The 11,526-nt window shown below is 31.5% G+C and overlaps 2 protein-coding genes across 2 annotated transcripts; both read right to left on the minus strand.

Moving 5' to 3' along the window:
* Positions 1 to 281: 281 nt before the first annotated feature.
* On the minus strand, positions 282 to 3,262 carry LOC138900801 (NAC domain-containing protein 19-like). Its single transcript, XM_070188377.1, has 3 exons — positions 2,925 to 3,262; positions 1,808 to 2,097; positions 282 to 1,226 (listed from the first exon to the last, which is right to left on the minus strand). The coding sequence occupies exons 1-3, from the start codon at positions 3,235 to 3,237 to the stop codon at positions 471 to 473; spliced, it is 1,359 nt and encodes a 452-aa protein (XP_070044478.1). The 5' UTR covers positions 3,238 to 3,262; the 3' UTR covers positions 282 to 470.
* A 1,968-nt stretch (positions 3,263 to 5,230) lies between these two features.
* LOC104117320 (xyloglucan endotransglucosylase protein 1-like) lies at positions 5,231 to 6,412 on the minus strand. The gene is made up of 3 exons (XM_009628368.4): positions 6,091 to 6,412; positions 5,822 to 6,015; positions 5,231 to 5,721 (listed from the first exon to the last, which is right to left on the minus strand). Exons 1-3 carry the CDS (start codon positions 6,355 to 6,357, stop codon positions 5,364 to 5,366), a joined length of 819 nt encoding a protein of 272 aa, XP_009626663.1. The 5' UTR covers positions 6,358 to 6,412; the 3' UTR covers positions 5,231 to 5,363.
* Between the last annotated feature and the right edge of the window lie 5,114 nt (positions 6,413 to 11,526).

Genomic DNA, 11,526 nt, shown 5'->3' on the forward strand with positions numbered 1-11,526 from the left:
ACAAATATAGGCTCGTGCAAGAAACAAATCTATAAACAAACAGATATTAGTTTTATATAACTATATATACATAGTGGAAAGTAGAGCACTGCATATGACCTAAAACATAAACGTAAACAATGGAATTAATTATCAAAGTAATATGAATAGATAATATATATATATATATATATATATATATATATATATATATATATATATATATATATATATATAGATGCCTTACCAATTCTGGAGAGGTGAATTTCCAAAGAGGCAGCACTAGGATAGAATATACAGAATATCAAGAGTCAGAGGGTAAAACGAAAAGCATCCTTAAAAATTTATATTAACTACCAACTAAACGAACTAATATAATTGCTAAAATCTAGATCTAACTAATATATACGAATATTATATAAGTCTACTAGTAAAATCCATTAAAATCTAATCGTGGTACTTTTAAGTAAAAAGACCACATGTTAGTAGCCCTACTTTCCAGAAATACTGCTTGTCTTTGATTGACTACTCTCACCATTCACCAAATTCTTCATGTTATATTCTGGTAAGTACATAGTAGAATTTTCCATCTCACAATTCACAAGATAGTGGTCAATGTACTCACCACTGCCCAATTTTTCAAGTCCCATATACTCATAATCTTGCCCCATATAGCCACCAATACATGAACTAAAGCAAGGAATATCACCAAATCCATTGCTTTTCATATCTTGTTCCATTAAATTGCTAATAGCCATCATAGAAGAGATTGGTTCAATCTTCATAGGTGAAGGGGGGTAGTGAAATTTATCATATGTCACAAAACCTTCATTGAATCCTGGTACACAACGTTGGTAGTCATATGCACTAGTTGTTGTTGACCATGGCATGTCACAAAATTCAGGCACACAACTTTTAGGGAAGTTACCAAATCTAGTGGGAACTTGTGGGTGAAATATTGGTACGCGGTTGTTGGAATGTAATGTGTCCTGGATACAGTTTATGGAGTCGTGTCTGGTAGAGTCTTGACTTGCTGCTTCGAAAGTTATATTAGCAAAATCATTGCTTAAATTTCCATCGGAGGACTCACCAACTTGCACATCATTATTAAAGTCTTGATCAGAATCATTACTATTTCCTCTTCCTGTCTTAGTTTCATATGCATCCCTAATTCTCTTTCTTTGAGTGAACATGGGGTTATCCCTATCTGATTTCTTGTAGATCCTGCACATTACCCATTCATCCAACTACAAAATTTGAAGAAAAAAAGAAGAAGAGGAAAGCAATGACATAACAATGTTAATTAGAATACAAAATAATACATAAGGAAAAAAAGAAATCAAGAATTATTATGCAAACAAAATCAAAAGGAAAAAATGGAATAATAAAGGTAGAGTTTAAGTTTTCTGCGCTGACATTGTAGTCATCTGATTGACCTATGGAAACTAATACCTCTTCGTATCCGGCATGATATGATAACTTTAAAAAAAATGAATAATAACCTGTTATAGCTGGTTAAATTGAATTGATGCATGTTTCAGTGTATATAACTTAAATAACTCTTTATACAAGTATTAAAACCAAAGCATGGGAAGAACACCATTCTTTGGTAGCCTGGTATCTGTGGAAGGGCCGCACCCCAAAGGGCGTGGGGTAGACAACCTACCCTAATGCAAGTATTAGTGGCTGCTTCTACGGTTCGAACCCGTGACCTACAGGTTACACGGAGACAACTTTTCCATTGCTTCAAGGCTCCACTTAGATGACACTTTTGATAAACCAAATAATTAGATTAGGACAAATATAGAAAGTAAGAATAGTTAGTTACCTTCCAGTCATTAATGTCTCTTTCAACTAAATTTGGAGCGTCAGGGACTCTATACTCGTGCATAATCCAATTAGTCTTGTCTCCTTTTGGAGGCTTTCCAATGTAGTAAACTAAAGACTTTTTTAATCCAATAATAACGTTTTTATTATCCTTGATTTCTTTATCAGCTCCAGTAGCTTTCCAATATCCATCACCAGCAGCTCTGTTTGGTCGGTTCCCATTTTTGTACTTACGATCTCTTGGTGTTAAGACATACCATTCTTTTTCTTCAGTAGTGGGCTTAACATGTGCTGCAAAAAAGATTGAAACGGATTTAACTTATATACACTAGTTACGCTATCAATATAGTTTAAACTATTGTAATGGATCATAGATTTATTTTCGAGGTTACTAATCTCATTTTTTAGGACGGTTATTTATAGTTATTTCTCAAGTGATCTGAAAAGCCAACTGTAACAGTTTTGTAATTTTTGTGGGCAAGGTCAAGTGTAGAGGTATGCAAAAGAAAAATGTCTATTGACAATATAATAGAACATTAAACATTTACACTTCTTGTAGAACGTTACACCTCTAGTTAGAATGTAGATTAACATGTCAACAAGTAATGTAACATTCAATTTTCTTAGTTTTAGATGTGAGCTTAACTTTTAGTATATACTATCAATGTAAAAGAATTTTATACTATCACATCACCTAAGATATATATATAACTATATATAGGTAACGATATAACCATCACAGTCAAAATGATCTAAAATAGGTAAAGGTATTAATTAATACGGACAGCTATACAAAAGGAAAGCAATTTTAGGGTTAAACCATCACTTAGAGAGGATTTTATTAACCTGAGATATTATGTAGAACAAAACTCGATCACTTGAAAGCCTATACCAATGTTAGAACCCTAAACCCTAAATCAACTTACACCAATTCACAAAACCCTAAAACAAGATATTGAATATAATTAAACAATCACATGACAATAAAACACACTGTATACCTATATACAAGAAGAAAAAACACATAAAAATCTTAAACCCTTAAACCCTAGTCATCTTAAACCAAAATATTAAACCAAATGTTCCAACATGTTATTAAAAATTATTTACATACATACCAGCAATCAACTCAGGGCTGTACTTATAAATATTGATTTCATAAATCCTGTTTGGATACAAAGGCAACTTATCCAACTTCCTCTTCAGATAATACGTAACGAGCTCAGAATCCGTAGGTTTAAAACGATAACCGGGAGGGAAACTATTGATATAAGCTTCAATTTCTTCAGCAGAAGTAATTTCACCATTGTTGTTATTGTTGCTAAGAACTGCAGTAACTGGAAGCTCATTTATAGGTCTTTGATCAGTTAAATTTCCTTTAGAAATATTAGCATTGTTTGTAGGACGAGATGACGAGTGATGGTTTTCCATCGTATAAGGGACTCTCAAAGAAATTATGAAAACCCTAAACCTTAGATTAGATGAAAAATGTCAATTAAAAGTCTAAGATTAGAGTTTTATAATTATAAAAAATGGGGTTTTTATGTATTTCTATTAGAAAAGGAGTGGCCAGTGAGTATTTTACTTCAACAAGATAACTACTACTTCCTCATGTATTTCCGATAAATTTTGTTGCTGATTAGATGGAATTTGGTAGCCAATCTAAAATCCGTTTAATTTAATGTTAGAAAATTAATCAAAATATCTTTGGAATATAGGAGTAATTACCCCTTATATTTACAAATCAAACACTTAACTCCTTACATTATGGGCATATTACACAAATATAACTACAAAAACTGATGCAAAATGATAAATTTAAAAAGGAAAAGTTCCCTTGTAGAATGTTCATTATGTGAGGGGCTTAAATTTTAAATTTTTTAATGAAGGGTTTATTTGCAAACGAGTTACATATTTTAAGGATTTTGATCGATTTGAAACAAATCGTCCTTTTCCGTATTTCCCAATTTCTTTTAGCAAAAATGTCTTAAAACAAATACTCCAATATTCAATTTAACCAGGCTTTATATACTTCCAAACTAATAGATAAACCTGAATCCAAAAATATCAAACATTATATAAGCATCCATATATTTTGTGCCAGCTCATCTCCAATTAATCATCGTCAAGGGAATGGAAATACTTACCTACATTGGAGGGGCAATTGCAGATATAGTCATTTTTAGGGATGCTATTTAGAAATTAGTCAGTATTTATTTTGTCCAGAATTTTTAAACTAAAAAGTTTAACTTCAAGACAATTCAGAACATTTTTATCCTGAAAATTTAAACTAAAAATTAAAATTCAGGACGCATTAGCTAATTATTAAATAATAGGCCTTTAAAGTGGCTACCTGATGTCATTTCTACTACATTGGATCCATGCATCAAGAATATAAAGGGGAAAAAAATCACACCAGATTTATAATTTTTAATTGAAAAATAGTCACATTTTCAAAAGTAATCAAAATTAGTCACTTTTTCATGTAAGGATAAAATTTGAACAAAAACATCTTTAAAAATTCGAAAAAATTTCTGCGTAATATGCTGGAGTTCGAATTTTTACATGTGAGATTCCAGCATAATGGGTTGGAGTTCCAACATAATATGTTTGGAAGTTTATATAGAGGAGCTCCATAATCCAACATATTATGCTGAAACTTTTCGTGTGCTGGAGTTCCAACATAATAAGCTGTAAGTTTATACGCATGAGCTCCATAATCCGGCATATTATGCTGGAACTTTTTGTGTTTGAGCAAAATTGGCCAACCCGTGCTATTTTTATGAATATAAATATATAGTATTTTTTTCTTACAAAATGTTTATTATTCAATTATTGTTAAATAATATATATTCTCTTAAATCACTTGATCATAATTATAATAAATTAGTATAGTTATGTGCATGCTTAAGATTCGAGTAAGCTTTTTCAAAGAAGAGCTCACGAATATCGACCTCCATGCTTTTGTTTTGAAGTTCCTCTTTAGGAACAATTGAGATGAGTTGGAAAAAAGTTACTGTGTTTAGTTTTTTTACCAGGTCCTCACGCCTCTACCTGAAGCTAGAGTATTAGTTACGGGATTGACCGGACCTAGTAAATTTTTATTAGATTTTGTATTTGTAATAGAACATTCATTAAATATGTATAAATACTTAATTATGAATTCAGTAATTAAGACGAGTTATGGTTCCGTGGTAAGCTCATAATCCATATATATTTAAATCTTAGCTTGCGGTTTTGTTTAGTCTCTACCCGAACTTGTATGCACAAAATTAAGAATGACTTACACATCAAGTCACTTAAACGATAATTGCAAAAGAATTTATTTAATAAGCATTGATAATTCTTAACCTATAATTTAACATGTTAGTTATCAATGTATAAAATTTAAACTTAGAAGGAAATGAGGCATGAAAAATGAGAATGACAAGGAGGAAATTTTTTTTTTTATTCTACATGGTAAAAAACAATATAATAAAAGAATCATTACAATAGTTTATAGAGCTAATAAATAAATAAAGAATATATCCTATAATACTTTTTCAAGATCTCAGCTGTTACATAGCACAATCTGCAGGAAATCCCTGTGGAAATCTCTTGGAATCATTGCAGTAATTGTAAACCATATAATTTTTCTGCACCCATTTCAGCCTTTCTTGACTTGTATTATCCAACTCTTCATTCAACCATGAATTGCTAGTGGCTGCAGAGGTTGAAGTTGCAGATTTGAAGTTTCTGTAGGAAGCACTAAAGGGTGCTTTACTCCAATCAGTTTTAATAAGTCCTCCTCTTGTAGCCCAATCATCTGCATTCCATAGACTTGAGTATATTCTCATTGGTTGCTTCTTTGGATATGATACTCCAATTGATTCTGCATTCTTGTATTCTCTAATTGGTGTTCCATCTACATAAAATCTGTTCAACCAAAATAACAAGAAAATCCCAAGTCAACATTGACCCTAAAAGTCAAAGATTTTGAAAAAAAGAAGAAAAAAGGTCAAGTTCTTTAACTTACATGATGCGTTGTGGATTCCAGAGGATGGAATAAGTGTGGAAATCAGCAGTAGGGTCAAACCAAAGATGGAATTGTTGCTCTCTGTTGCCTTTGCCTTGGCTAAATACATTAGTGTGAAGTGTATAAGGATCACCACTTAGATTTCCCAAGAATTCAAAATCTATTTCATCATGTGTTGGTCCTTGTGATGACAACTGCAATATATTCAAAAAATCAATTTCATTTCAACTTAATAAGATTTAGACAAAAAAAGAAGGAAAAACACTTACATAGTAAGCAGTGACAGTGCCAGCAGAATTTCCAGGGACAAGTTTGAGTTGCATGTCTATTTTACCAAAGAGATATTCATTCTTGGATTGAAATCCTGAGCCTGAGATTTTGTCAAGTGATAGAGTTAGAAGCTCTCCATTATTTAGCATCTTTGCTCTGCCTTCACCCCATGTAATTTCAAAATTTTCGTCAATAGTACCCGCAATTGCAATAGCGAAAGCACTAACAATAAGAGCTAGTACTAATTTAGAAGAAAAAGAAGACATCTTTAATTCCTAATATTTCAAGAATTTTCAAGTTTGTTTGGATGAGTTAGAATGGATAACTAGGTAGGTTTTTATAAGGGGTTTATACCCCCCCCCCCAAAAAAAAAAAATAAAAAAATCCAACCCACCTCACCAACAAAGAAGTAGAGCGTGTGGGGTTAGGCTAAAGGAAGTGAAGAGGAAAGTTCAAAGTAAAATAAAAAGAAAGCTAGAAACAAGATGTGTATTGCTGGAGACAGATAGTTATAGGTAAGTGGATAGGAAATGATGCCATAAAAAAGCTAAATGACAGCCCATATATTATTGTTTATTATTCAACTGATGAAAATCACTCTTTCCAAATCATCTTCATGAGGTTCAACTTTAGTGTATTCAAGTCATGTGCCTATGTAAGTATGTACTATATTAGTATTTCCTTCATTTTGTTGCAATTTGCCTATTTGTACTTTCTAATAAGAGCGGGATCCAAGATTTAAACTCTATGGGTTCAACTTTTAAAAATTTTAGCATTGAACCTATTATATTTTTAAAGTTATGGGTTCATCTCTACTATTTTTATAATTTTAATGATTTTTTACATATAAATTTTTACTCCGCGTCGAAAGTTATGAATTCAGTTGAACCCGCAGAGTATATATTACATCCGCCCCTGCTTTCTATAAATAAAGATGGAGGGAAAAGTCAAGACTGGAAAGTGACACCACTAATTGAAAGTATATGCATTTACATCAAATTATAATAGTCTATTATGATTAAATGATAAATTAATATAAATATATATATTATCAGGATCAATGACTTTTTGTCAGAAAAAAATTGTAGGGTCATATGTTAGCTTTATTTATTAAAAAGATAGAGCTTTTGACAAAGTTACTCACTGACAGAGAGCCGTCTAACCTACAATTCCATATTATAACTTGTAGTCAAAAATAAATAAAATATGTTAACCAGCTTATTTATGCTGTACGAAAATTTTTATGTTGGGTCTATGTATAGACTCCTCTTAAATTTTGACAAATAAAAAAGTGAGTCCTATGGTGTCACTTTATTAACTTTTTGCAATCTCCTACCTTCGTTTTTAAAAAAATAAACTTCTCTTTGAAAAAAATTTAAAAACCTTCTTTCTTCCTTGTACTTCAAAGTTCAAACCATTTCATCTTCCATTACAAAAATTTGTCACTACTCCGTCAACTTCGCCACCAAACTTCTTTTTTTCTCACACAAAATAAATTATTCTCACACAAGTATTACGTATCATGTCTCACACATGATAAAATTTCTCGTGCCGCCCTGTCCTCCCCTAGTCGCCAAAGTCCAAAATTTTCTTGCATTATTACAGCTCTACCAATTTTCGCTCTCGTATCTTCTTTTGGAAAACAAATCATTCACCAAAGAGAAAAAGAAATTGTAGTAAAAATCAACAATACAAACTCTCAGCACTCCTTTCAGGCCAAAACTTTTTTTTATTCTGTCACTTCCATTCTTATTTTATAAAAAAATTCATCTTACCTAACCAAATTCTCCTATACAAAATATATACAAAAATAGATTGTCACTATACAAACAGTATACAAAATAGAGTGTCACTATACAATTTATATAAAATAGACTGTCACTATACAAAATAAACTATCACTGTACAAAAAATATACTAAATAGACTGACACTATATAATTTATATACAATAGACTGTCACTATACAAAATAGACTCTCACTATATAAAAAATATATAAAATAGGTTGTCACTATGCAATTTATATACAATAGACTGTACTATATAAAATATTTACAAAATAGACTATCACTATATAAAAAATATACAAAATAGATTGTCACTATACCAAAAATATATAAAATAGACATTTCGGGTTATTAGATGTAATATGTTTGGGACGGAGGGACATTTCATGTCAATGAAGAAAAATATGGGCTATTAAAATTTTGAGGGGCTATAAAGGGTCATTTTCTCTAAAACGATTGACTAACGAAGCCCTAAATTTTTGAAAAGCATTATCATAGGTCCAGGTGCGGCTCTATATATATGGAATAGTATTTCGTCAATTCTCTTACTCTCTCTATATATACATATAATATAGAAAATAAAATTTTAACTATAAATATACAAATAATATTAATTTGTTATATAATAAAGACTATAAAGTAAAGACAGGTATAGAGAGAAACTGATATATTATTCAAACTTCAAACTTATGTACATAATGAACTGAAATTTCCTCTATTTATAGAAGAAAGCAAACTACTGTGTAAGCTACTTCTGCAAACTGTTGTAAGCTGCTACTTTACCAGATATAGATAATCTTCTACCGGGGGTAATGTTTATCTATAACGGGGTACCGAAAGGATAAGCTCATTATATCAGATATAGATAATCTTCTACCGGGGGTAATGTTTATCCATAATGGGGTACCAAAATGATAAGCTCATTATACTATATATGAATAATCTTTCACCGGGGGTAATATTTATCCATAACGGGGTACCGAAAGGATAAGCTCATTATACGATATGAATAATCTTCTATCGGGGGTAATATTTATCCATAACGAGGTACCGAAAGGATAAGCTCATTATACCATATATGGATAATCTTCTACTGGGGGTAATATTTATCCATAATGAGGTACCGAAAGGATAAGCTCATTATACCAGATATGAATAATCTTTTATGAGAGATAATGTTTATCCATAACGCGGTATCGAAAGGATAAGCTCATTGTACGAGATATAGATAATCTTCTACCGGGAGTGATATTTATCCATAACGGGGTACTGAAATGATAAGCTTTTTCAGGAGACTTATTTCCAATAGAGTACTAAATAGATAAACATATTTACAGCGGAGTCTCATATAGATAAAGTTCTTCAGAAAGCTTATTTACAACAGAGTACTAAATGAAAATTCATAATAGTATATTTATAATACTCCCCCTTGGATGTTTATTAAAAGATAATGTGCCTCATTAAAATATTACTAGAAAAAAACCCGTGAAAAAAATCCTAGTGAAGGAAAAAGAGAACACATATTTAGTAATACGCATAACTAGTTGTCTAAAAAAAACCTTATAAGGAAAACCCTATGGGAAAAACCTTAGTAAGGGAAAAAGAGTATAGCGCGTATTTTACTCCCCTTGATAAAAACCATGTTTCAAATATTCTAGTATCCGCATTCCAATCTTCTATACCATCTTCTCAAAAGTTGAAGTTGGCAAAGATTTAGTGAATAAATCTGCCGATTTGTCACTTAAACGAATTTGTTGCACATCAATGTCACCATTTATCTCCTTTTATAAATTTTCTATTTAATTGGGTTATGCATGCAACATTATCTTCGTATAAAATTGTGGATCTTTTGTCACATTCCAAACCACACTTTCCTTGAATAAAATGAATCACTCATCCCGACCATACGCATTCCCTACTTGATTCATGAATAGCTATTATCTCAGCATTATTTGAAGAAGTAGAAACAATAGATTATTTTGTGGAGTGTCATGATATGACAGTACATCCACATATAAACATGTACCCGATTTGAGATCGAGCTTTATGTGGATCAGATAAATAACCTACATCTGCATAACCAACAAGATCTACACTACCTTTGTTAGAATAAAATAAACCCATATCAAGTGTTTCCTTTAAATATCGCAATATATGCTTAATCCCGTTCCAATGTCTCTGTGTAGGGGAATAACTATATCTTGCTAGTAAATTAACAGAAAATACTATGTCAAGTCTTGTAGCATTAGCAAGATAAATAAGTGCACCAATTGCACTAAGATAAGGTATTTCGGGACTAAGGAGTTCCTCATCCTCTTCTGGAGGTCGAAACAAATCTTTATTCACTTCAAGTGATCGAACAACCATTGGTGTACTCAATGGGTGCACTTTGTCCATGTAAAAGCATTTTAAGACCCTTTATGTATAGGCAGATTGATGGATAAAGATCTCGTCTGCTAAATGTTCAATTTGCAGACCAAGATAAAGTTTTGTCTTTCCAAGATCTTTCTTCTCAAATTCTTTCTTAAGATATTCAATTGCCTTTTGGAGCTCTTCTAGAGTTCCAACAAAATTTATGCCATCAACATAAACAACAAGTATAACAAATTCCGATGCCATTTTCTTTTTAAAAATACATGGACAAATAATATCATTTATGTAACCCTCTTTAAGCAAATATTTACTAAGGCGATTATACCACATACGCCCAGATTGCTTTAAACCATACGAAGATCTTTGTAATCTGATTGAATACGTTTCACGATACTTTGAGCTATATGCTTTAGGCATTTTAAATCCTTCAGAGATCTTCATGTAGACTTAATCAAATGAGTCATATAGGTTATGACTTGCATTTAGATGGCATAAAATCTTCAGGTGTCTGGACTACAAGTCCGATTCTCATAATCTTTTATAATATTGTGAACTATATTGTATCAAATATATCGTCGACGATCATTTTGTATCGGTTCCTAAGCGACATAACTTGTTAAGATCTCATCACTTTCTTTATTTTCAGGTACCTGAACTTCTTCTGGAGTTTCATGAAATGTTATGCCGTGGGCTCTTTTAGAGCTCATTTCCTCCTCATTATGATCATTTTGATCATTTGCTCCTATTATTTTTCAAGTATTGTTACCTTCGGAACCGATCTGTTTGCTACGCTTCATGCGTGCAGTAAACTTTATCCTTCAGGGACTTTAATTTTAATAGGAGCATTTGCAGATGAAATATGATATTTAATTTTGGATCCGCAAATGCTTCTGGCATTTGACTTGAATTATATTCTAAGTGAGGATTATATTAATAATAATTCAATTCATATAGCATATTTTCCAGCTGTTTATTCCATCCCCAAAATGTTAGAAAAACTAACACATATCCTCAATCCTTTTTGAAAAACCTATCTTTGTGCATTGTGGTAAAGAACTTAATCATATACCACATATCAAAAGTTATTAGATAGTAAAAATATTTGATTTCTGATCCTAAACTAATTGTGAGGGTAGGACTTATCATATATTGTTGGTCTGATGCATACAAGTGTTGTTGTATGCAATTTAGAAAATCTTAGACCAATACATGAGGCTATGTTCTCATAAATAATAGTTTAACCATTAATAGGAGGTATTCAATACTAAACTAGC

Source organism: Nicotiana tomentosiformis, chromosome 11 (genome assembly GCF_000390325.3).
Source record: "Nicotiana tomentosiformis chromosome 11, ASM39032v3, whole genome shotgun sequence".
NCBI classification, from domain to species: domain Eukaryota; kingdom Viridiplantae; phylum Streptophyta; class Magnoliopsida; order Solanales; family Solanaceae; genus Nicotiana; species Nicotiana tomentosiformis.

What these genes read in the sequence shown, in the direction of transcription:
- LOC138900801 (XM_070188377.1), bottom strand. Translation starts at nt 3,237, where the DNA reads ATGGAAAACCATCACTCGTCATCTCGTCCTACAAACAATGCTAATATT. An exon ending in CAGCCCTGAGTTGATTGCTG is followed by an intron (nt 2,098 to 2,924) that starts GTATGTATGTAA and finishes TCTTTTTTGCAG; the next exon opens with CACATGTTAAGCCCACTACT. An exon ending in GAGACATTAATGACTGGAAG is followed by an intron (nt 1,227 to 1,807) that starts GTAACTAACTAT and finishes CAAATTTTGTAG; the next exon opens with TTGGATGAATGGGTAATGTG.
- LOC104117320 (XM_009628368.4), bottom strand. Translation starts at nt 6,357, where the DNA reads ATGTCTTCTTTTTCTTCTAAATTAGTACTAGCTCTTATTGTTAGTGCT. An exon ending in GCACTGTCACTGCTTACTAT is followed by an intron (nt 6,016 to 6,090) that starts GTAAGTGTTTTT and finishes AATATATTGCAG; the next exon opens with TTGTCATCACAAGGACCAAC. An exon ending in TGGAATCCACAACGCATCAT is followed by an intron (nt 5,722 to 5,821) that starts GTAAGTTAAAGA and finishes TTGGTTGAACAG; the next exon opens with ATTTTATGTAGATGGAACAC.